The following is a 24,213-nucleotide window of genomic DNA, read 5'->3' as shown; positions in this document are numbered from 1 at the left end:
ATGGTGGCGGTGGAAGAGGAGTGGACCGTGTCCTCGAGCAGTGGGCACAAGGCACACGCAGCGCCGCCGTCACACAAGGAAGGGAGGCGTGCACCGTGCCGAAGAGACGGAGGACGAGCACGCATGCTCTCCAGGGGAGAGGGAAAAATGGGTGGATGGGACGGCCGCCCACTGTCACTCCCGTTCAAGGAGGGAAAGGCGGAAAGGTGGGGGTACAGGTATAGGGAGTACCAAGGTAGGCAGAGGCGCATCTGCCTTGGCCGCCGCTGTGCCTTGTACGTAGCTCTGTTTGCTGTGTTCTGTTGGCCTGGGGCGGGACGGGGGCTGAGGAAGCGCCGCAGGAAAGTCTCTCCCTCATTTTGACGAACAACGCCCCATCCATAGGGGTGGCTGGCTTCGGGAGACACAGCCACACACAGACGCGCACGCGCGCCATGGGGGAGGTGTCCGAGGGCAGATGCGATCACCACCACTATTCGATCCATTGCTAAGCCCCTGGAGAAAAAGGAGGAAGAAACTCACAGCCGTAGAGGGAGGGAGAGAGGCGATGAAAATGGTTTGGTGTGCGTGTGCGTGTGTGTGATCGGTCTGCACTTCGTATTGCGTGAAACAGGAGGAGAGACAGATAGCACACACACACACAAACACACACACACGCTCAGCAGAGAAGCAGAAAACTAAAAGGAAGCCAGATGGCGTCTTGTGAGGTGGCGACATGCGTAGCAGATGTGAACAAAGTAAACGACCAACAAAAACACATGCAATCACGAAAGGAGGGAGGAGACATCGAGTTTCTCTCTCTCCCTCTCTCTCCAGCGGCATGGAGAAGGGAAGGGAGGGTGGTGGTGATGGATGATGGAAAAAAGGGGAGGCGTGCAGGAAGACGTCTCGGTGTACGCGCACTCTACTCCCCTACGGCTAAGACTACGTATACGCACGCGCTCAAGCCCGATTCCGACAAGGTGTTTGCACGTTCGCTTTCCCTACGACGCACACACAAACACCTCTGTCGACCTCCCTCTCCCCAACCCGCTCCCTCAAACACGCCAGCGAGTGTGAGCTCTGATGGGCGCAGTGGCCTTGGTCGCCGCTTGTCGGCCAAGTGGCCACTTCGCCAAGAAAGGGTAGTCGTAAAAGCATATGCCGTGGCTGCTCTTCCCCACCAAGGTGCTGTTGCGTGAAACGGCGTATTGCTGCCAGAGTTTGTGTGCCTCAGTGGCCGCGACCAGCTCACGCTCCATCTCTAGCGGGCACACGCGCAGGCGCTGCACGACCCACCAGCTCTTCGTGTCACAGAGCGTGGCCCAGCAGGCGGCAGACAGCGCCAAGTCACCGCGCGCGATCAAGGCAGCGTAACGGTCCACGGCGAGAATGAGCTCCGCAAGTCCCCCACCCACAACATTGCGACGCGTGAGAGGCAGCGTCGGACTCGACACGTCGCATGAGGAGGGCGTGGGCAACTCTGATGCCTTGATGCCTGTCTGCGACAGAAGGGAGTCGCTGCACGCAGCGCTCATCTCAGAGCAGAAGACGTGGACGTAGGGGACGGCGGCATTGCCTGCTGAGGTGCTTCGCTCATTCCGCGCGGCTGCCGTGGCGGCTTCCCATGTCTCCGCTTCCGGCGGCGCTGGGCTGGTGATTCCATGGCCACAGCAAGCTCTGATACGCCCTCCTACCCTCATCGGGGGCTCGCCTTCAATCATCGCGAAGGTCGGCAGGTCAAGCATGGTGTTCTGCTTGTTCGCGTCATCACCGTCAGTGTCCTGTGGGGAGGAGAGAGCGAGCTCACCAACGGGAGTAGGTATGGTGATAGACCATAACCGAGTCTCGTGCTCAGAGTATGTTGGGCAGCGGCGAGTGCCGAGAAGGTCCTGCTTCGCGTCCTCTGGCCAACTCCGACGCAGATGATGGCAAGCGTTTTGGGCTGCTGCAAGTTCCTTTCGCAGGCTACCGTGCATGAGGGGCTGAGTGGCGCACACCTCGAGCGTCGGGCAGAGCAAAAACGGCACAAGATGGTAGACTTGCGAGCTTTCGCCTAACCCTCCTTCAGCGAGGTCGTTTTCGCCGCCGTCGCTGCAGTGCATCTCGTCCCGCAAAGGTCGTTTCTCTCCACTGGATGATATCGGTGCGGTGACGGTGAGGCTCGTATGGTGTGGCGTGCCTGCCGCAGGCGTGATCTTCACCGGACGCCACTGCCACAGACACCGCTCCCATTCGAACACTGGTGACGTGGCGAAGTTGGGCAGAGGGCCGTAGAATGGGGGGCCGTCGGAGTGACCACTGCGATGGCCGCTGCCGCCGCCGCCGTCGCCGACTCGGCTGCTCGCGCACGGGTTTCCAACGCTTGACACCTCCTCAAGCTCTTGCTGCTCTGTGCCGTGGGTCTCAGCATCGTTAGAAGCCTTCAAGCCACCCGCTTCAGTTGGACTGGCTTTGGACGAAGGCTCCCACCGCTCTCGCAAGCCAAGCGGTAGATGATAGCCCAAGGCGTCCGGGACCCACTCCACAATGATGCCTGCTTTCTCCGTCGCTGGAATCGAAGAGGAAGGGGCGAGCGCGCTTGGCCGCTTTTGCCTCTCTGTCGGGGCGGTGCCCACAACACGAGAAGGTTTCTTCGCCTCGGTGCTGTCGGTTTGAAAGGACTCGATCGAGTAGCTGCAGCAGCGGTAGGCGATTTCCGCTGCGACTACGAGGCCTGAAGGCAGGGAGCGAATACCCTGGCGACGTACAGCGCTGACCAGGTGGCAGATATCCTCCCCACTTCCGAGGCCCTGCACTCGTCGTGGTCGCCACATAACCTTCTCCCTCTCTTTTGCTGCCGCGTTTGCGTGTGTGTCGCCTTACATGTGCCTTGGTCGCCTTCGATTTCTTCTCCCTCCTTGCGTTAGTGCGGAGGGCACGTTCGCCTGCTCTCGTCCTCGTAGATCCCAAAGTGCCTGCACGAAGCAGTGAAGGGCGGCAGGCATGGGCGACACAGTGAACGCGTAAGCGAGGGAGAGGTGAAAGGACAGGCGACACGGGGAAGAAAGACGATAGCGCGGTATTTTCGGATGTAGATCCTTCACACACACACACACAGAAAAGAGCGAAGAGAGAGAGAGAGAGAGAGAGAGAGAACCACAGGAGACGAAGTAAGTCTTGAGGCGTTGTGCCCGGTAGGAATGACTAAGGCACCTGTCACGACAGCTCGACAGTCACACAAAGAGCTCCGCCATAAAAAAAGGATACATACTCCCTCATTGCCCTTTTCGTGCATTCTAAGCATGCAGGGAGGTGAGCACAGATGACAGTTTGCGGTGGAGCAAGGAGTAGGGCGGTCGATAGCTGAGACAGCTTCAAATGGCGGAGACGAGAAAAGGCCCCAGGAGAGCCACGGATGGGGAGAGAGGTGGAGGAGTGGTGGTGGCGAATTAGTTTGAGGGCCCCTGCGCCGACGCCGCGAGCCAACCTCCTCTTGCTTCTCACTCTCTGTGCATGTTAACTCTCTGCTTTGACTCGGGTCGTGCCGACAGCACATTCTTTATGGCTGTGCTGAAAGTATTTGCCATTATTGGATTTCTTTCGTGCTTTATTTACGGGTCCTTGAGTACTGTCTGAGTTTCGATCCCCTCTGCTCATAGCGGATATCGGTCGCCTGACGCGTGCGGACGAGCGAGTGTGAGTGTGAGCCTGCACTTGACTGAGTTTGTGTGTGTGTGTGCGTGCCCATGTGCGTGTATCCACTGTTTGAGAACCCAAGAAAGAAAAACCAAAAGAGCAAGCGCCCTACACGGCGAAGAGAGAGAGAGAGATGCACACACCATTAAGAAGACAGTGGAAACGAACTGGAGGCCGGAGCACCTGCGGTATAGATGAGCAAGGCGGACATTTGGAAGCTTGGAGAGGGCGGGGCAGTGAGCGAGCGAAGGGAGGAGAACGGGAAAAAAAGAAATGCGGACACACAGACACCCTTACACGTGTTGGCCATTCGAAAAAAATGGAAAGCAGTGCAGCAATCGCTGAACGGCGACGGGAGGGGGAGTGGGGAACAGAAGAGACGGCGCAGAGCGGAATGCACGCGAGTGCCGCTGCGGATTGGCCTATGGTTCTTGAAAAAAGGAGGCAATAAAAAAGGCGTTCCGCAAGCACCACGCGGGAGGAGAGGAAGATGTATGCGCGCGCACAGAGACGTCTTTCTCATACGCGTGCGATGAGCACCATCTGAGGAAAACGAAGGCGGCCTGCAACCGCAAAACGAAAAAAAAAACAAAATGATAAGTAGAAGGTTCAGCTGTGAGGCGTGCTGCATGCCACGCCATGCCCTCTTCGTCGTCCACCCAAAGACAGCCATTGCCCAAGCACACATACGCGATTTCGGCAAACAAAACGAAAAGAAGCCTGACGAGTGACCAGAAAACCTCGCGTACAACTACAAAATAAAAGTGCCGCGCCCACCAAGGACAAGTTGAGCGCATAGAAAAAAAAAAGAGACAGCTCTTAAACCGAGACCGAACGCGACAACAACAACACACACACACACACACACACACACACACACAAAAGAAACTTCTCAGCGCGACGTGTTTCACGCACGGCAAACTCGAAAAGGTAAAGGGAGTAAACAACAAAAAAAGCTACGCGAGCCAAGAGAACAAGAAAACGTACAGCGAGTAAATCGCGTCACATCGGGATGTGCGCTTTGGATGGGAAATCGAGAAGTCAAAGGGGGAGAAGAAGAGAAGAGAAGGCGATCTGACACACACACACACACACACACAAAACCAAAATGAGAAACGAGACAAACTTTTATTTTAGCATTCTCTAACTGTGTGCTTGTGCGTCACTGCCCTACGCTACTTGCGTTGGGTTTCCTAGCATTGATCGGCCTGCAGGCCCCCGCTCCTACTTGCCCTTTCCACTTCCTCGCCGTTCAAGCCCCCCCCCCCCCCGCTTTCCTCCGCTTCACCTTGTTTCTATGTTATCCGCGATCGCGCATTGACAGGACGATGCCATAGTTGGCGATGCCTCCACCCTCCTGTCACTTCCTTCGCAGCGTCATTTCATTGACCATGGTTGTTGCAGGGGAGCCTGCAGCCCATACGAGCTACGAATTCGAGCTGGTGTGGCCTGCATCAACGCCGATTTCTTCGTGAAGGAGACACGGTAACGGACGATAAGGATGACATGTTATCAGACAGAGAGAGTACGCTGAGGGATAGACGTAATCCGCGTTAGGGGGACGGCAACAAAAGGAGAGGGTGCTTGGCGAATAAGCAGAGAGAGAGAAAGCATACGGGGAGAGAAGGATGCAGACGGAGGGGGGGGGGGAGTCGCTAGATAAGGAGGCTATGGCGACGCACCAGGTATTTGAGATAAAGGGTCGATGAAGCTCGTTTTCTTCCTACAGGCGTGGCATTATGCCACCAGCAAGCCGGCAAACGTATACGCATGCACAGCCACAGCTCATTCACCTCTGTCGCACTGCAGCTACATCCTCCGTCGTCTCGGACGAGTCGTCCTGCCGTTACACCGGGGCCATGTGCCGAACGGGCTCTTCTCATCCCTTCCTCGCGCGCGTGCTCCATGATCAGCCCCACACGGAGACTCATATGGGCTGCACGCATCGACCCAACGCGGGCCGCGGCCAGGGTGCTGCTCGAGGGTACAAACGGCGGCGTCTGCCGTGCGGGTGGTGGGCGGGAGGGGGGGGGCACTAGCATGCCGGATGGGCTCAGAGAGGAAGTTGGCCGGCCTCAGGTCAGGGCCTTCTGAGGCCCTGCGCGCCCTGCCCGTGTGCCTTGCTTCGCCCTCTCAGTCGCTTCAAGCCGCGGCACGCCAGCATATGGTGTGGAGACTCTTCACATGGGAGTCTGGAGGACCCGGTGGTGCAACTCGAGGGTGCTCTCGTCATGCTGCCGGCATCTGCGCCTCATCGGTCCACCCGGTCGGATGCAGCAGGTGCCGCACTGTTTTGCATGCGTGCGCTGTGGGGGTGGTGGGGACGGATCTCTTCACACCGTGTTTTTGCTCCTCAGTCGCGCTCTTTCCACCTCTGCATGCCTTGGTCCAATGCGATGCGCCACGCCAGCTGTGCATGACAGCGCGTGCGCACAGCGCTCGCACTAGTGGATCTTGGGGCCTGATTCAGAAGGGCGTTGATGCCTCAGGTGGAGGGGGGGGGCTCGTCCTCTTCATCTTTCATTTCCGTCGCTGCCATGGCTCTGTGGCTGCAGGGGGTGGGGGCATTCCGCCCTCTTCTGAATCTGCACGCCTCTGACACGAGTTTGTGTGGCGAGGGTAGAGGGGGCCCGCGGATAAGCATTCACCTGCGCAAAGAGATCTCATGGCTTGTCGTTCGGAAGTGGCACGGGGGTACTCCAGAATGCCAGCGGATTAGTAGACAGGGCGCCATCTTGTCTTCGCCAATCACCCGCTGCTGCGGGGACCGGAGGTGCGGGCAGGTGCCCGTGCGCAGCTGTGCAAGGATAATCCCCTGTCGTCCTGTGGGTTGCGCATCCTTGTTCGTTTTGTGTCGGACAGCCTCTGCCAAGCAGCTGTTGTTGCAGCGTACTGCATGGTGTCGCGCGGTTTCGGGGAATGTGTGCCTGGCGCCTGAGAGCGGTAACTAGGCTCGTTATCCACTGCAGTTGGCGCCGGCTCCTCTTGCACTGCCGATTTCGAAAGCTTGTCAACTCTGCCTCTGTCTTTCAACGCACAATGACCAGAGGCGAACGGTAGCGAGCGGCGCACGCGACGCGCCAGCACATTTGCTCAAGTCGACTGAAAAACGAAGGAACAAAAGAAGCAAGTGGAGAAGAGACAGCGAGGATAATCGTATGCCACACACACACACACACACACACACACACACACACACACACACACAAGCCTACGGAGAGGGCGCTGTTGCTGTAGTAGTAGGCCTCACCACGAAGGACACACACAAAAACACAGAAAATGAAGTCATGCACACGTACACACGCACACCCTCATTAACGATCATACACCACACACGCAGCTCCGCAGTGGTAGAAGATGACGAAGGGGAGATGAAAAAGACGACCTCACAAATAACACGCAGACTCGCCGACGCGATCGACTGGCGTTAGCGATCCGCCCACAGAGCCGCACTCACGTGAGTGAGTGCGCGCAAAGAAGGGGGCGTGAAGCGCACACATGGCACTGGAAGGGTAACCGAGAGAGAGAGAGAGAGCCGCGACAGAGCGGCGTGCCCTCACTTGGTCTCGTAGCCGGAAGCGACTCATGGTCACACCTGTCACACGCAGCACATTCATACACGCGCGTGCGTGAATGTGCTGGTGGGATGCATGCCCACCCCCTCTCCCCACTTTATTTCCCTCGCATACATCTCTCTCTCTCTCCCTCTCTTTCGCTCTCTCTATATATCTGTGTGTGAACCGACGAGGCTCGTGCCATCCGCATCGCAGCTTAAAGCAAGAAGCAGCAACATCGCTATATATTGTTGTCGCTTTACTCTCTATCACTCTCGCCTCCCCTCATTGTCGCACAGACAAGCGCGGAAGAGCGCCAGCCTCTTGTTTCTTCGGCAGAAAGGGGACAGAGGTGATACAGAGACAACGGCATCCATGGATGCCATACGTCTTGTGCTGCGCTGATGCTTCCATTTCGCTTGTCCTTGTCTCAGCTTGTGTCGCTCCTCTCGGTGCTCCCCTCTCCGCCCGGCGTGGAATACACACGCGCAGGCAGGCGCAGCTACCTGGACACTTTATCGGGGGAGGGGTGAGAGGGAGGAGAGAATCGAGCAGAGGCACCCATCCACAAGTAGAGGAAGACGACGACGACACACTCATGGGGCCATCAAGCGCAGCCACCGCAACACATGGAGGAGGTGGGCGTAGGGAATGAGACACGAAGAAGCGAAAGAAAAAAAAGCACCCTCTGCTCCTGCACAGGAGAAAGACACGCATGCAACGCGCCGTTGAACGAAGGAGCTGTTTGTGTCGATGTGTGTGTACATGTGTGTCGGTGCGGAAGAGGGGCAAGAAGAAGTAAAGAAGAAAGTGGAGCGTTAGAAAAGGCAAGAAGTAGGTCAAGGGGCTAGTGGAAAGAACCCGTGCAGTGAGGAAATGAAGCAAAGGAATATATCATACTGGAATGCGTCTGTGCGTATGTGCAGGGGGGGGGGGAGGGCGATGAAGAGGGAAAGAGAGACAGCAACGTTATCATCAAAGACGGCGGGAGGTTGAAAACTGGAGAGGCGGCAGAGAAAGAAATGCAAAGAAAAAAACGAGGAAAAAGACAGAAAATGAATGCGAAAGAGAACAAACTGGCTTCTGCTGTGGAGGAAGGGGGAGAGACGGATAGTGGCTGGCGTGTGTGTGCGCATGCGTCGAAGGAAGCGGTGGCGGGTGGCTAGCGGATGTCGGACCCGTTAACACACACGTCTGTGATGCTTAAAGGTTACTTCACAACAGCAGCAAATCAAAGAACAACAACATGGTGAGAGTGGGTCCCCAAAAAAACATGAACACACACACACACACAAAACAAAGAAGGAAAAACGACCAAAATAAGAAGGGGAAGGTGGTGGGGGTGGTGGTAGGGGGGGGGGCAGGGAAACGATAAAGGGAGTGGAGTTCAATTAATCCGCAACAGCAGCTCAACGGAGTGCACAAATACATATGTGCGTATATACACACATACACACACACATATATATATATATATATATGTATATATATATGTATATAAGTGCGTGTGTGCGCAACGGAAAAAACCGTCACAGTGGACAAACGCCCTGTGTTCGCCACACTGCGATCATATTACATGCTGAGTAGGACGCCCTCGACCCACACAGCGGTGCCTAAGATGGCGGCAACGCCGCCAAAGACTACCATCAACACCATGAGCGCTATCTCCCAAAACGTCTGACAGCGAGCAATGTTCTTGTTGTGCAGCTGCCAGCGGTACAGACCAGGCACGATAAAGCACAGCGTGGAGGAACACAGACCTCCAAGTAACGAGACCACCGACACGATCCCAGGAACCAGGAGGGCCACCGCCACGCACAGAGTGCTCAGTGTGACGCTAATTATGAGATGATCTCGCAGCGGAATCCGCTCAATATTGTTGTGGTGCTTCTTCACTTCGATAACCTGCTGCAGTTCCTCCTTGACGCTGCCGTAGCTGTGTTTGCTACCGAAACCGTTACAGTGGTTGTGCTGATGCCCACTTTCCGCATTCACGATCAGTTCCAGTGCTTCTTCTTGGCGTACAAGTCGCGTGAAGTCCTTGCTACGCGGCACGTGTGTCGCCATCGACGCAGAGCTGTAGCCATACCACAAAATGAAGATCGAGTCGCGAATAGGGAACATCATCAAAACAAATGCTAAAATCATCGGCGCAGTGTACAGAAGGTAGCCAATCTGAAAGAGGCGGTCGACGTTGGGGTCGTAGTTGCTGATGATGTTCTCGCGCACGTCCACCGGGTTCGAGAGGTAGCCAAAGAGACCGACAGCAGCGTGGATGACGCCAGTGACGATGAGGCTGATGATGGCCACCTTAATCATGACGCTTCGCCGCATGTCGTCCAGGCCAGCGTATATCTGAAATACGAGGGACTGGCAGTCGAACGAGAACATGATGATCGGCAGAGCCAGCAAGGGGTACTTACCCCACCACCAGTTGGCAGATGCTGTGCCGTTGGCGATGGCATCTGTCGTCATGGCGGATAGCTCCGTGGGGCCCGGCACGAAGTAGCGGAACATGATCATGATGCAGATGAAACTCGTCGATGAGATGGCGAGGAAGGAGGAGATGTGCAAGGCCCCCAGCGTGGGAACGCAGGAGAGGGGCAGGATGAAAACGGCCCAGAAGGAGAGCAGTGAGTGCTTCGGCGTGGTGAGCGCGGGCAGGTACCTGGTGACGAGAGGCTGCATCGGTGCTACAAGGTCTTCCAAGACGACGAGGTATCCAATAGCAGATCCTGTGTTATAAATGATTAGCATCCATCGTACCACTTCTTCCGCCTTCTTGCCAAGCAACTCACGTGTGAGCTCCTCGTACGAGTTACGACATAGCTTGTCTACACCTAGGATGATGTAGTCTATCGAGAACACTGTGAGAATGCCGACACCGACGAGGATAAGAGTTGCAGGGATGATGCCCGCATCTGCGTAGGCGGAAGGCAGTGTGAGGATGCCGGCACCCATGGTGGTGACGGCAAGGCTCAGGGCAGCTCCGAGAACGCTGCCGCTGCTCAAGCTCATCATCGCGCAGCCGAACATTGCATCCACGCCCAGCGAGCGCGCTGTTATGAGGTGTTGCAGATGCAACGAGACACCCAAAACGCGAGCGTAGACAAACAAGCGCACTTACAGCTGCGCGCACTCAGCGAGGCAAAGAGCGAACGGGTCAAGAAAGAGAGACGCAGATATGGAAGAGTAGAGCCAAAGGATGCCCCTCTTAGCCTTGGCCAACAATGAGACTCTTCTTTAGAGAAACGACAGGAAGAGACCTTTACGCCTCGCGCGTGTGTGTGTGTATGTGCAGATGCTGAGGGGGGGGGGGAGGAGCACCAAATCCAAATGGGGGCCAATATCGCCTAGCAAGTGAGTTGGCAGAGGATCGGCACCCCTTCTCTCTCTCTCACCGACATACACACGAAACAAAAAAAAAGAAAACGTTGAATACAACAGCACCAAAAAAGGCGGCGGCGGCGGCGGCGGCGGCGGCGGCAAGAACACGTCAACGCACGCGCAAGCGAGTGAAAGGAAGAAGACGCAAAGATAAAAAGAAGTAACGTAAGGCTCTGCGTCGTGGTGGCAGTGACGCTATCGTCGACTGGAAAAGAAAGGAAGAAAAACTGTGCCGCCCTTATCCCACGCGGAGGAAGTCTGCGATGGGCGGTGGTGATAATGCACGTGTGAGGGCTCGGCGCGTGGGTGGTTGGTTGGGGTGGGAATAAGGGAATGATGGTGTGGATTTTCTCGTCCTCCGTCCAATTACATGTGCGTTTCCCCCTTTCCCGTTTGCTGACTCGACTTATGGTGCGCGCACCGGCTGACCAGTATTTGCGCGATGCTTAGCGGGCCGCAGCAGAGCTTCGAAGTGGCGAAACAGCCGCTGGCAGTGCTGAAGATGCGTGCTGAGTCTCTCTTGAAGTCCTTGAGCGTGCTCTCCTGCACTTGAGCGCGACCCCGAGCAACGGGAAGGCGAATTACCGTCACCGCTACGCGCACACGCGTGTACGTGTATGGGGGAGAGCCTGTAATTGCGATGAAAGCACTGAAGCAGGTATATGTGTATATCTATCAATATCGACATATACACGTATATGCTGATATGGATATAAGCGCGCACACTGCTTCAATTCGCAAGTCGATGAGTTACTGCCCTTGTGCAGACAAGACACACACGCGCAAGGCAAAGCAAAAAGACGCTGTAGTTGGGGAAGCGAGAGATGCACAGGTGCGGAAGGAAAAAGAAAACACAGCAGTTGCAGAAGAGGGAGAGGGAGATGGAGGAGAACGTAAGTAAAAAAAAAACGCTACAAGTATGAAGCAGAAGCAGCCAGCTCACAGCAACGCCGTGTTGGCCAAGCAACGGGCTATTGGGATGTCGGTGTGAGGATGGACGCTCTCTGTTTCGTTTCGCTCCTTACTTTCGCCCTTCCGGCTCCGCACGACCTTGATCGAAGGGCCGCACGGAATCGCCGTCACACTGAGACACGCGAACGAAAAAAGACAATGGAAACAATATTACTGAGGCTGAAAAAAGGAGCAAGAAGGGCAACTGCGAGGGCGGGTGCGTGGGAGGGAGCCGTGAGCACACGAAGACACATACACACACACACACACACACACACACACACACACGAAAGCTGTTGAAAACAGTCAACAAAAAGGGTGTATTTGGGGGTAGGGGGTAGGGGCGGGGGAACAAACAAACGAAGAAGGGAATCGCTAGGAGCAACGGAAAAGGTGTACGGGAAAAGAACCGGCGAGTTCGCAATCGAGGAGAGCACCTGCCTCTTCTCCACTTTTGCTAGACCGAGTGCGTGCCGTTGGCGGGAGGAGAGGGTGCGCCGTGCAGTCTAGGCACAGTATGCGTGGTGAGTGGTGCGCGTATCTTCACAGCAGAGGCGTTTTTTTTTTATCTCCGTTTGTTTGTTTTTCCGTTTCCCGCAGTGACCATACATACAAGCAAATCACAGGAAAAATTTAACCGTTCTCAACCTTCTGCGTTCGGGTTTTTGTCTTTCTGCCAATTAGCGTTCTTGTTTCGCACCTCCGACGACGCCCACCGAGAGATAATGAGCGAGCGAGTACGAGGAATGACGCCCCTCACTTCTTCTTGCTTCGCTCTCGCCCCCGGATGCAGGGCAGCGTTTTAAGTACCGTGTCGTCTATAACGTCTCCCCACTGTTTCTCGTGCGCAAGTCCCGTGAAGCGGCCCTTGGAGAAGCGGAATACTGTGACAGCGTTGCAAGAGGCGACCAGCCGCAGTAGCAGAGATGCGAGCGAAGACACAGTCCTCGGACAAAGTGGGAGGCGCAAGTGTGGAATGAAGGGGGCGGGAGAGGCAGTTTACAGCTATTCGTTCTTTTATCCGTGTGCGTGTACGTGTGTGTGCTGGCGCTCGTGCGTGTGTGTGGGAGAGAGGCACACAGCAAGACGGTGAAGGAATACTGGCAAGGTGAAAGAGGATCTCTTGGTCATGTATATAGCTGTTACATGAAACAGGAAATGCACAACGACACGAGATGCACGTATGCGCAGGCACGCGCGTCAGTGCGCGTGCGTCGAAAAAAAAGAGTTAGACGAGCTTACCGCCAAAAAAAAAGGAAAGTTGACACAGCACGCGCGCACTCGCTCGCAAAACGACAGACGCACAAGCGAAGGGCACGAGACACAAACCAACAAAAACTTGATGTGTGGCACGTAGAGTAGCCTGCCTGCTTGTCTTGCTCTGATTCTGTGCCTCGTGCGGACAGACCCTCTTTTATGCGACAATGTAGAGAGAAGCAGCACGCGAGAAACGGAGAGCCCCACCCCCAACAATAACACCGATGTATACGGACAAGACCAACGAAACGCAACAATACCGAAAAGAAAAAAAGCGAAGTACGACCAACCACCACCACCACCACCACCGCAAACAAGTCGACAAACAAAGAACAACAACAAAAAAGATGACCACACACCAAAAAAAAGGCACGTGAACAGACAGAGGCGCAGCGACAGCACAGATGCAGGAGCAGTGGAGGCTACAACGACACACAACGACACATATAAAGGAACAAGGGAATGCGACGAGAAAAGAAAACAGTGAACACAGCGGGGAGAACTTTGCAGAGATCAAGAGAAAAACACGAGCAACAATGAAAACCAATAAAAGGAAAAAAAAGACCAAGGAGAGGGAAAAGGAAGGGAAGAGTATGTGTGCGAGTCAGGGACGGAACGAGAAGAGTAACATAGAACGTAAGAAGGGGAGTCGGGCACGTCAAACACAATACACAAACACACAGAGAGGGAAAGAGAATTAATACACGCTCACTACAGGCGAGTGCATCCACACGCGCGACAAAACACGGGACAGACGCAGACGAGCACGCGCATGCGCAAAGAAACGAAAGTAAGACACGGAGGGAAGAAGAAGCGGAACGAAAAAGGGGAACCAGCAAGATGACTAATGTGAAGGGTGACGGCAAAAGGAGCAACAGCAACAGCAGCAGCAGGAGCGCTTGCTTTGATGTGTGTGCGCAGTGTGCAGAGAGAGGTGTATGCGTGTGTGTGTGATTGATCACTACATGCTGACGAGGGCACGGTCGTGCATGCGGGATGAGCGTGACAAGCGATTCGAGAAAGGAGAAAGAGAGGGAAGGAGAGACGAGGGGAGCAACGAAGGTTAGCAAGCGAACAAGCGAGTCCTTCCGAGGGAGCGGATGGGGTGCTGACTGCAGCGGCGGCGCTGGGAGAGGGAGATAAGAGCTGCGCAAGATAACGCATTTCACGCCTGAGGATTCCGCTCTCTACATCACGGCAGCGGCTACGCGCCACAGAAGCTTCCCGCGTTTGCTCTTTTCAATCCTTCCGTGTTGGAGCAGTCCACCAGCCGTGGTACCCATGTAAAAACAGCGTGTGCGTCTCGCTGTTTGTTTTTCGTTGTGTTTCGCTTTGCATGCGTTACCTATGCGCTTGTGTTTCATCGTTATCACGCCTCGGTGTCCGTCGGTGGCGTCCATTCAAGGAGATGCAACGAATCCAAGACACGAGAGAGGGAGGGAGCGACACAACACAGTCACGCCAGAAAGGCATGGGAGAAGAAGGTGGTGGTGGTGGAAACACGACGACTTCCGCCCCAATACATAGACACGCATGCATCGCGCGTGCGCGAGCAAGAGCAATGAACAACAACAGAAAGAAAGGGGGGGGGGGCGGCAGTGAAATAAACGCAAGAAAAAGAAGACAAGCACTATCAGCAGAGCAGAGATACGAGGAACAGTCAGACACCCCCGTGCACGGCACTTTTGGTGGCGACCAGAATGGGAAATCGAGGCGGCCCGGTGAAAGCGGAAAGGATAGGGAGCATACAGCACTGTAGCCCCCCCCCCCCCCACGTTTCTTTGTCGCCCCGTTGTGTAGCCGACAGCACGCATTTCACTCCCACACCTGCACACAGCGATCATTGCTGATAGACACCAATGGACCGCCCTCGCTTGCACCCCACGCGGTGCTAAAGATAGGTCCCTTGCTGCTACCGCTACCCTGATCGCCGTAAGAAGTTGCGTTCGACACACATGCCTTCAGCACCTTCACCAACGCTGGAGATGATGCGCTGTCGGTCGCCTCCGCGTCACCCTGCCCTCCTCCATGAAGTCGGATCAGGAGGAGGTCCGAGGTCCGTCCGCTGCCCACGGCACACAGCTGCCCGCTGGGGGCGATGGACAGACGAGCCCAGTTCATCATCACCACGAGTTGCACCGGGGCGACACTGAACAGCGTCTTGGTGAACACACGAGCGTCGCGTACGGATATGACATTGTCTTTGCCCATGGATACACACAGCTGCCCATTTGCGCTCACACGCACACACGTCGCAACACGCTGATGGGCCACCACCTCGCCGCTGCGCGTCGCTGTCCGTCGGTCCCACACCGTGATCTTGCCGTTGTAGTGCGCGGAGAAGACTGTGTCGCCGGCCACAGTAACGTCGTTGCATGTGCTCTGGCACAGCAGCGTGCGCAGCGACTCGCGTCGCCGAACGTCCCAGAGCTTGATGGTGCTATCCGAGCTTGCGGTGAAGGCGTGTTGGGCGCTGGAGGAGAGACATGCCGCCACGACCTTTTCCGTGTGCCCCGTCATCTCCAGCACCCGCAAGCTGTTCACATCCCAGAAGCGCACGACGTGATCGGCGCAGCCGGCAAGCAGGTAGTGGGACGAGGTATCCAATGCGAGGGCAATGCTGCTCGAGGAAAAGTACTTCTCCGCCTGCGGGCTTTGACGGTTCCAGAGGCGGATGTGCTTGTCCGCGCCAGATGTCAGAAAGCGCTTGCCGTCATCCAGCACGCACAGCCCGTGCAGCGTGCTGCTAGTGTGCGCCTCTGAGATGACCATGGAGGCGTGACTGGGCTCTGCACCAAGGGGGTTTGGAGAGAGTGTCGTGCACGGGTCCGTGTGCGGGCTATGGGTAGTGTGCATGGGGCTCGGGGCCACTTCAGCGTCTTCCCCATCCTTGTTCGGGTTCGCGCGCTTGGCTTTGTCCACGGCGGCGGCCGTCTCCCCTTTAAGGGCTTCCTGCAGCTGACGTCGCAGCATGTTCACCTCATCCTCCAGCGTCACGATACGGTGTTGCAGTTGCACGGTTTTCTCCTTCGCGGTCTTAACTTCGCGTAGGTAGCGGTCGGCCTCGCTGACCGTCAGCCGCACGCGGTCGTACTCGTCGCGGAGGGCCGTGTACTCCTTGTGCAGCAGCTGCAGCTCTGCTGTGCGTTGCTCCAGCTCGGCGTCCAGCTTGTTTGACCTGAGCCGCAGCATATCCCTTTCTTCTTGTACTGCCTTCACCTCTGACAGCGCCTTGTAGTAGTCACTTTCCCGCTGCATGTACACCCGCAGCTGGTCTTGCAGGGCGTCCTTTTTCGCCTCCAGCTCACGCTCGTACGACGTTTGCAGAGACGAGTTCGCAGCCGCTTGCTCGAGCTCGCGGACCCGCTCCGTGAGCCGACTCCGCTCCATCCGCAGTCGTTGCCGCTCATCTTCCACTGTTTGCAGGTGTAGCACAGAGACATGGAGAGTGGTGTAGCTATCAAAGATCGACTGCGACGGCTTCAGCTCGATTGCGTTGCGGATGAGAAGCTGATTCTCAATGTCCTGCAGCCACTGGGGGGCAGTCGTGGGCGAGGGCACAGCGGCGGCGAGGCCGATGTGCATCGCAGATACAGAGCTGCGGTTGAAGACAAACAAACACGCACACCACAACTAGTGGATGCCGTCAGCGGCGACAGTTGAGCAGAGTAGAAGAGCTGAGCACTGGCGTGTCCGTTGTTCGGCGCGCGTGCGCGGGGGCATGTGTATGTGTGTGAGTACGTCGTTTACGTTTTGGAGAACCATGTTGACGGAACGAGAAACCGTCGGAAGCGGTAGAAAGCGGGGGGGGGTCGGGTGGGCACAGAAAGAATGGCCGTTTCCGTGTACATGGACGCGTGCGTGTTCCCCTGTGCTTGTCGCACGTGTGAAGCAGAAGATTTCCATGTGCGCTCTGGAAGGCCGCCGCAGCGTCCCTTTCCTCGGCCGACGAGCACAGCACGGCACTGCAAGGGCCACTCACGAGAACACGTAAGAGGCACTTGTGGAGATGCGGCATTTGACTTTCTCAAGAGATCGTCGGCAACGGACAATCAGGCGATAACGCACCTCTCTCTCTCTCTCTGCGACCTCGCCTACCATCGCACTGGGGCCCAGTCCGGCCCAACCAACGAGACGGGGGTGGTGGTGGTGGGGAAACTGCCAGAGAACGAGTGAGCGAGAGAGACGAAGACACGCAGGCGACGCTGGAGACGCACGCCGATGGAACGAGAATGCCGGGCGGCACCTTTTCTTCAGTTTCGCGGAAGAAGAGAGACACAGCAAAGATATCAACGGGACACAACCCCTCCCCCGCTCACACAGACACACACAAACACACTCATGCGCACACCGATACATAGAGAGAGAGAGAGACAGATGCACATATGTGTGTCCCCGTCCCCCAGCCGTCTCGCCGGAAGCGGCCTTTTCACTGCTGTTTTGCGTTGGCCTCTGGAGACTGATCTCGCTGCTTCTGCGAACGTCGCTGTTGCCGACGCCGAATCGCCTCTCTGGTGGACACACGCAGCGATGTGCGAATGCGCCGCTTCTTTCCCGCCGTGTGAGTAGACGAGCTCCGCCCACTCGGCCTTGCCGCGCACGGTCGCTTCGTGCTGCGCGGCTCTTCCTGCTGTTGTGCGGCTGGCACTTCTTCGTTCAAAGGCGGAATTCGCTGTTGCTCCTGTCTGTTGCTGTGCTCCACCACACACGTGCGAGTACGCGCCAAGGTCATCTGGTGTAGCTGCTGCCTCAGTAGCGGAGAAGCGCGCCGTGGGTTTCGGAGGCGGTTCTGCCGGAGAAGCAGACTGGAAGAGGAGAACGCGCTCCGGTGACCTTGCCTCCCACGTCGAGCGTTCCGTTGGGCAGCGCTGTTTCCAGCTCCCTCCACTTCAGCGGTATTGGCTGGCGAAGCCTGCTGGACGGCGCCGCCACCCTCTCCGCTGCCGGGACCGAAGCTGCTTGTCGTCGTCGACTGCGCGTGTGCGGTGTGGCGGTGGTGCGGATGCGAAGGAAGGGGAAGAACGGGCCCTTGGCACTGGGCTTGTTGCGATTTTGAGACCGGCTGATCCACCGGCATGGGTGCACTGCTGTAGCTGAGTACGTATCTGTGGTCCTGCACCGGTAAGGGTGCTATCGACGCAGCAAAGCTCGACAATAGTGGGGACGATATCGTAAGGTTGTCCAGCTCCATCATCAAGCCCCCTACAACGGGGTGCAGGGGCTGCAGGGACAGTTGCTGCTGCTGCTGCGGCGGCGGCGGCGGCGCAAATTGCTGTGACGCGTGTGGGAGTACAGGGCCACTGCTCGCGTGTGTGGAGGCAGCCGCTGCAGGGCCCCTGACATGGCTGGGACTCATTGATATGACGGGGCTGCGGGTATTGGGGTGCAGTGAAGGCGAGACGTTGGACGCCGCCGCAGTAATCGGCGCGTTTTGCGCGCGTTCTCTCCGGCTGCTGTGCTTCGGCTTGTTTCCTCGCAGCTGCTGCGACAGCGGCTGCTGGCTGGAGGCGACGCTCTGCAGCTGCGCACCCGTCACCACCCTGTTGCTGCCGCTGCTCCCACTCTGCCGTCTGCCCTGCTGGTGTGGGGCGGAGGGCGACTGACTTGTGAAGCCCGGCGGCAGACACATTTCCACTGTCTGCGTGTTCACCTGGGGATTGTAGTCGCTGTAGCCAGGCGTGTATTCCAGCACGGGCTGCCGCATCGCGTACTGATAGCTAGGCGGGCACATGGGCATTCTCCCAGCCGCCGCCGGAGTGGGAGCCATGGGCACGGGCAGCAGCAGCTGCTGCTGCTGTAGTATCGACGGCCCCTCGGTGCGGTGGCGACCGCGCATTTGCCGTCCGCCTTGCGGCACTAAAAACGAGAGTCGACGACGCTCGAGCTCGTTTTGCTTGAGGAACAGCTGATGCTGACGCAGGTACGACTTGCTCGCGTTTTGCTGCGCCACTGGCATGGTGTACGGCGCCTGCTGTTCAGCCTGTCGCATACCCACAACAGCCGCGGTGGAGGGGCGAGATCGAGAAACGGGCAGCTTGGTCGGCGCCGAGAAGCTCTGCGGGGTCCACCACGGCAGGGACGCCGCACCGTACGGCGCGCTGGGGAAGCATTCTACGGCTGCGGCGGTCCGACCTATCACGGACTGCGGCGCATCCATGCGACGCCCACGTATGTCTGGCCGCCGCGGGGGCTCGTAGATGAGCGGCTGCGAGTCGGGGTTGCCTGCACCAAGCACCGAGGGGACCTGCACTGCATGCGCCTTCGGCACCTGCGGCTTCGGCTGGCTGGCCGGTGGCGGAAGCGGCAACACGGAAGACGGCTTCACATCTTCCCAGGGGTCTCCCAGAAGGTTCATCGACGGTGACGTCATTGGCTCTCCTAGCGGGGGCGGGGGGTGCAGCGAAGGATGCTGCGGCTTCGATCCCGTGCCCGGTGAATTCTCGCCGCCTAGCTTGGCGGGGGCGTTGTCGTTCAGCTCTTCCACGTGAATCGCCTGTGGCGAGGGTGACGTGCGTGCGGGGGAGAGCGAGGCGCGAACGTGCCGTGAGCCGTCTCTTGAAGCGCTGCCTGCGCTGCCACGCACCGACCTCAGCGTACTCTTGGTATCCGCGACAGGCTCAGCCTTCAGCTTGAGATGTGACATCAACTCCTCGCCTTTCTCGCCGTGCTGCTTCAGCGCGTGGGGTGCGGGACGACGGTTCGCTGCCACCAAGGCGTGCCAGCGTTCGAGCGCCGCATTAGAGGTTTCATTGCGGATAAAGGGATGCTGAAGCAGCTCCACTGGGGTGGGGCGCAGTGCTGGGTTCATGTTCAACGTAGACTGCAGGAGGTCCAACAGCATAGGGGATGGAGTGCGATCCCAGCGACCCCCGCTGCCGCCTCTGCTGCTGTGGCCGCGGCGCCCTCCGCCTTCGTCGTACGAGTCATCCACTGACTCATGAAGCGACGGGTCGGTACTGGCGCGGTTCAGACGGTCTCGCTCCGTGTAAACGTCATCCATGGAGGGTCCGTCGCCCTCTTCGCCTCGCTGCCCAATGTACCAAATAACTGCCGGCGCACTCAGGTTGTGCACCGGCCGCCACGGTAAAACGCCACCGGTCGCCATCTCGTACACCACACATCCTAGGGCCCACATATCGGAGGCGAAGGTCGGCTCTTGTGTGCGGATGAGCTCGGGACTCATGTAGAGAGGCGTGCCGCAGAGCAAGCGACGCTCCGGACCGACGTCCTCGTTGAGGTCCTCTCTCTCCTCGTCCTCCTCGAAGGTGCCCTCGGCGCTGTGGATGTCATCCGAGTATGCGTCCTCGTCGCTGCCGCCGCGACAGCAGTCCCCGCACCCTTCAGCGTTGCCGACGCCGATGTCCTCTCCTCTGCTATCTTCTTCCACCGCGGCATCGGCGCCAGGAGAGCTGGCGTGATGATAGCGCTTGTGCGCTCGATCTGCAGGCGCGTGGCGGATCTCGCGAGACTCACCCCGGCGACGAGCGCGACGTACTTCAGCTCCCGGCCGCTCATCGTCTGCCCCAGCCGCTTCCCCGGCTCCCTTTTCCTCTGCTGCACACACGCGCAAGAAGCGACTCGTGCCAAAGTCGGTCAGCTTCACGCTGCTCTGCTCCGACACGAGGATGTTCGCGCTCTTTAAGTCACCGTGTACAACACCCTTGCGCTTCAGGTACTCCAAACCTTCTAGGATCTGCAGCGTGTACAGGCGAATCACGTTCTCCTCAAACACGCCGAAGTTCTTGACCAGCGTCTGCAAGGTCCCACCCGCCACGTACTCCATGAGAAGACACAGACGACCCTCGCCGCTGAACTGGAAGCCGAGGAAGCGCACGATGCGGCGGTGCTGCAGCGTCGTCAGAAAGATAATCTCTCGCAAGTGCTTGCGGAGAAGTGGTGAGGCAGAGTGCTCGTCTTGCGACTGCGGCCGAGGTGGCTGCTGCTGCTGAACCTGCGTGTGGCAATGAGGGGTAGACGACATGTTTACCAGCGCTGCGGAGGTGTTCCCGTGCGCGGAGGCTGATGACGAAGTCACTGCGGATGCCGGCGTCAGCGGGGTGGAGGCCTCGCTAATCTGTATCGACTCCTCGTTTGCGTGGTTCACCTGCAGTGAGGTGGCACAGTGCGACGACAGCGTCATGGGGGAGGCCAAGGCGTGAGAAGCACAGGTCCAGCCTTCTGACGCTGCGCGGGGATCCGCGACTGCGCCGTTTCCCAGGCTGATGTTTGACAAGTTGAGGATCGTACCGTCGTCCTGCACAGACGGCACTGCTGGCCTTCCTGAGGTGGTTTTGCTGTGTGCTTTAGCCACCGCCGTGTCGGCAGGCTGCGAGGACTGAAAAAGTGAGCTGCCTTTCAGCACTTTGATGGCGACCACGGTCGCTGTCGACACGTCGATACCCATGAATACATCCCCGCTCGCGCCGAAGCCGATGCGGCCACCCCACTGCAGGTGGCGCAGTGGCAGTACTGCATAGCGGATGGGAATATCCGGTGGCATGTCTTTCGTAATTGCCCCAACGGTACCGAGGCTGCCGCTAGTCTGATTGCTCGCGGTACTGCTCCCGCGGCGTGCGGCAAGCGCGCGCTGCGCAGCCGCCTCACGCTGCAGCGCAGGGCTAATGCCGATGCTCTCGTGAAAGCGAATTGCCGGGGTGGAGGCCATGGCGGAGCCATGCACGGCTCCATTCGACGGCGCCGTCGATTCCTCGGTGTCGGGAGGGTTGATCGGGGCGATGAAGCTCTCCTGGATGGACGGACGTGGCCGGAGAAGGGAGTGCGGGGTAACTACTGCAGAGAGTGTCCTCAACGAGTTCGCGCTGGAGGCGCGCGAGAGCGCGCTGCTCTGCGGAGCGAAGGCAGCGCTGGCGGCGGTGTCATCCGGTACCGGGGCACAAGGAGAAATCGGAGACGTGGACAGGGAGGCGTGTCGGTCACGATGCTGAAGTGTAGAGAGCGAGGCTGGCGGTGAATCCACGGCGTCGCCGTCGGCGTTTTCGGGTGGCGGGTCGAAAACCATAACTGGGTCATGAGGGAAGCGCACCGACTTGTGTTGCGACAAGTTGTGCTTCAGCTCGGGTTGCGGCTGCCGCAGCACATCGTCATACTTGTTCTGCTCCTTGTCGTCCTCCCCTTGTCTTTCCGCTTCTGCTTCCACTTCCCCCGCCGCCGCCCTCTGAGAGGCGACAACCGTGTCGGGCTCGATGATGGGCACGCCGCCTCGCCCAACCTCCTCGGCATGGTAAAGGTGGAAGCAAAAGCGCTCCACATACGTGTGCTCCGTCGAGAGCGTGGAGAGGAGCGCTGTGAACATCTGCGTTACGCGGAGGTCGTCGCCGCTTGGCGAGTTGCCTTCTTCGTTCGCCTCAGTTCCCATGCGTGCAGCGCCACCGCCGGCGAGCGCGTCCAGCGACGATGGAGCGACGTGCTGGGCGGAAGATAACGGCGCTGCCGCGGTTCCGCGCGGCAGCTTTGCACCACGTTCGCCCTGGGAAAAGCACGCAACTTCCTTCTCCGACTCCTGTTGTGTTTCGTCCTCCTCGCTGGACAGGTCTGTCGGTGTGGCGGAGCCGCGACGCGGACGCTTCTTTTCCGGCACCCGCACAATACTGATGTCGTCGCCGTAGTGCAGATCACAGCACTTCCCGCGACCGACGAGCACGCCGTTGACATAGGTGCCGTTAGCGCTGCAGTCGGTGAGCGATACACGACTCACTCGCCAACCAGGCAGCGTCGTCCCAGAAAGGGCTCTTGCATCGGATCGGCCGTCCTTGTTCAGGCCCTTCCCGGCAGCGGCGGGACTGGACAGAGACGACGATGATGCCAAGCCACCGGGGACGGCGCTTCCCGGGACGTCCGCGCCAGAGGCGACATCGTCGTTCGCGTCTGCGTGTATGCCTCGAGTATGGGCAGGGCTGCCTTTTGGTGAGCGACGCAGCAGCCAAGGTGTCTCATGGTCGCCGCCGCCACGCCGGTGGTTTCTATGATCGCTGTTTCCATAAGGTTCCAGCTCTAGCGAGATGGTGAAGTGCGTGCTGCTCACCCGCGGGTCGCTCAAGACGGTATCGCACCCGCCAGCCCGGCCCACCCGCACTGTCGTCTGGGCATACGTGCACTTCAGCGTTGTGTGCTCAGAAATGAGCAACCCCCAGAGGTCGGAGGGTTCGTAGCGACTCAGCAGGCGACCCGATGGGCCGTAGAGCAGGAACGGACCGCGGATGTCGACGTCGGTGGTAAGTGGCGGCGTGGGGGAGCCACCGCGGCTGACGATCTGCGTCGCGGCCGTCGAGGGCATGGAGGAGTGAGACGCGGATGCGACGATAGGGGGACAGGGAGTGCGAGGTTGTGGTGAGGGAGGCGGTTCACTTGCCGCCGCGGCATCGCTCGACAAGTTATCCGTACGCGAGTGCATCTCCTTGCCGGGGGGAAGCGACGACTAAAAGAGAAAGGCACACAAGAGGAAGGTGGATCGATGCACTCGATAGTAAAAAGGGAGACAATTCGCTGCGCGAGAACAACGGCAGCACTGCAAAGGAGGGAGGCAGGGAGGGAAGGGGGAGGTGAAGGAGAAGAGAGGGAGGGAGCGGTGCGGGGTGCACTCTAAAGACAAGTCGAGTAGAGCTGGAAGGGTTGAACAACAACAAAGGCCCCCACACACACACCCACCCACACCCTCCGACAAGGCTACGAAACAAATACAACTATATGTTTAGATTAGTTCAGACAACACACAAAAGATGCCCAGATCCGCCTTTCGTCTGCTAGGAGCAAAGTATCCGATAAGGCAAACCGAAAAGCACACGGGAGGCTGACAGCAGAAAGGAACGAGGGGGCGGGAGAGAGAGAGGCGTACAATGGACAGAGGGCGACTATACATATATATATATATATATATATATGTGTGTGTACATGCATACCTACATATGCAGATATATGTGTGCATGCAGAGGAGCGAAGAAATATGAATATAAATGCACAGAACACAACGGGAAAGAGGGATCGGCAGTTTGCAGTCGTGCACGAGGCAACAGGAATGAACAGATGCGACGAGTCCAATGTGCACAGAGCACAAGAAGCCTTCCATGCACAATTCACGCGGCGGCAAACAGCAGCAGCACGTTGATTTTCTTCGATGTTTTACAAGTGTGCGTTGCTACCATGGCGCTCTACAGTTGTATCCCCCTTTGGCTATGTATGATGACCTCCTTAATAAGGCGAAGGCCAAGAGATAGGCAAGGGAGCGCACACAGTCGCACACACCATGAAGAAGGAATCACAGTAAAACAGTACAAGAGCGTGCGTTGAAGCGAGAGGGGCGTCAACTGTGGCTCGAAACGGCCACCAAGCCACGGGCCTTGGCAGAGCGCACCCCTTACGCAGGAGCTGGACAGTGACAGAAGAAAGGGGG

General features: G+C 57.9%; 4 protein-coding genes across 4 annotated transcripts; all 4 read right to left on the bottom strand.

The window, feature by feature from the left end:
- Positions 1-1,037: 1,037 nt before the first annotated feature.
- On the bottom strand, positions 1,038-2,795 carry LMJF_33_1430 (conserved hypothetical protein; the record flags this gene model as incomplete). The annotated part of the gene is made up of 1 exon (XM_001685852.1): positions 1,038-2,795. The coding sequence occupies one exon, from the start codon at positions 2,793-2,795 to the stop codon at positions 1,038-1,040; it is 1,758 nt and encodes a 585-aa protein (XP_001685904.1).
- A 5,988-nt stretch (positions 2,796-8,783) lies between these two features.
- On the bottom strand, positions 8,784-10,247 carry AAT26 (amino acid permease-like protein; the record flags this gene model as incomplete). The annotated part of the gene is made up of 1 exon (XM_001685851.1): positions 8,784-10,247. One exon carries the CDS (start codon positions 10,245-10,247, stop codon positions 8,784-8,786), a length of 1,464 nt encoding a protein of 487 aa, XP_001685903.1.
- Positions 10,248-14,621: 4,374 nt separating this feature from the next.
- On the bottom strand, positions 14,622-16,391 carry LMJF_33_1410 (conserved hypothetical protein; the record flags this gene model as incomplete). Its single annotated transcript, XM_001685850.1, has 1 exon — positions 14,622-16,391. One exon carries the CDS (start codon positions 16,389-16,391, stop codon positions 14,622-14,624), a length of 1,770 nt encoding a protein of 589 aa, XP_001685902.1.
- Positions 16,392-17,235: 844 nt separating this feature from the next.
- Positions 17,236-23,100, bottom strand: LMJF_33_1400 (putative protein kinase; the record flags this gene model as incomplete). Its single annotated transcript, XM_001685849.1, has 1 exon — positions 17,236-23,100. The coding sequence occupies one exon, from the start codon at positions 23,098-23,100 to the stop codon at positions 17,236-17,238; it is 5,865 nt and encodes a 1,954-aa protein (XP_001685901.1).
- Between the last annotated feature and the right edge of the window lie 1,113 nt (positions 23,101-24,213).

This window comes from Leishmania major, chromosome 33 (genome assembly GCF_000002725.2).
Source record: "Leishmania major strain Friedlin complete genome, chromosome 33".
NCBI classification, from domain to species: Eukaryota; Euglenozoa; class Kinetoplastea; order Trypanosomatida; family Trypanosomatidae; genus Leishmania; species Leishmania major.
This window is presented reverse-complemented; position numbering and strand designations above follow the sequence as displayed.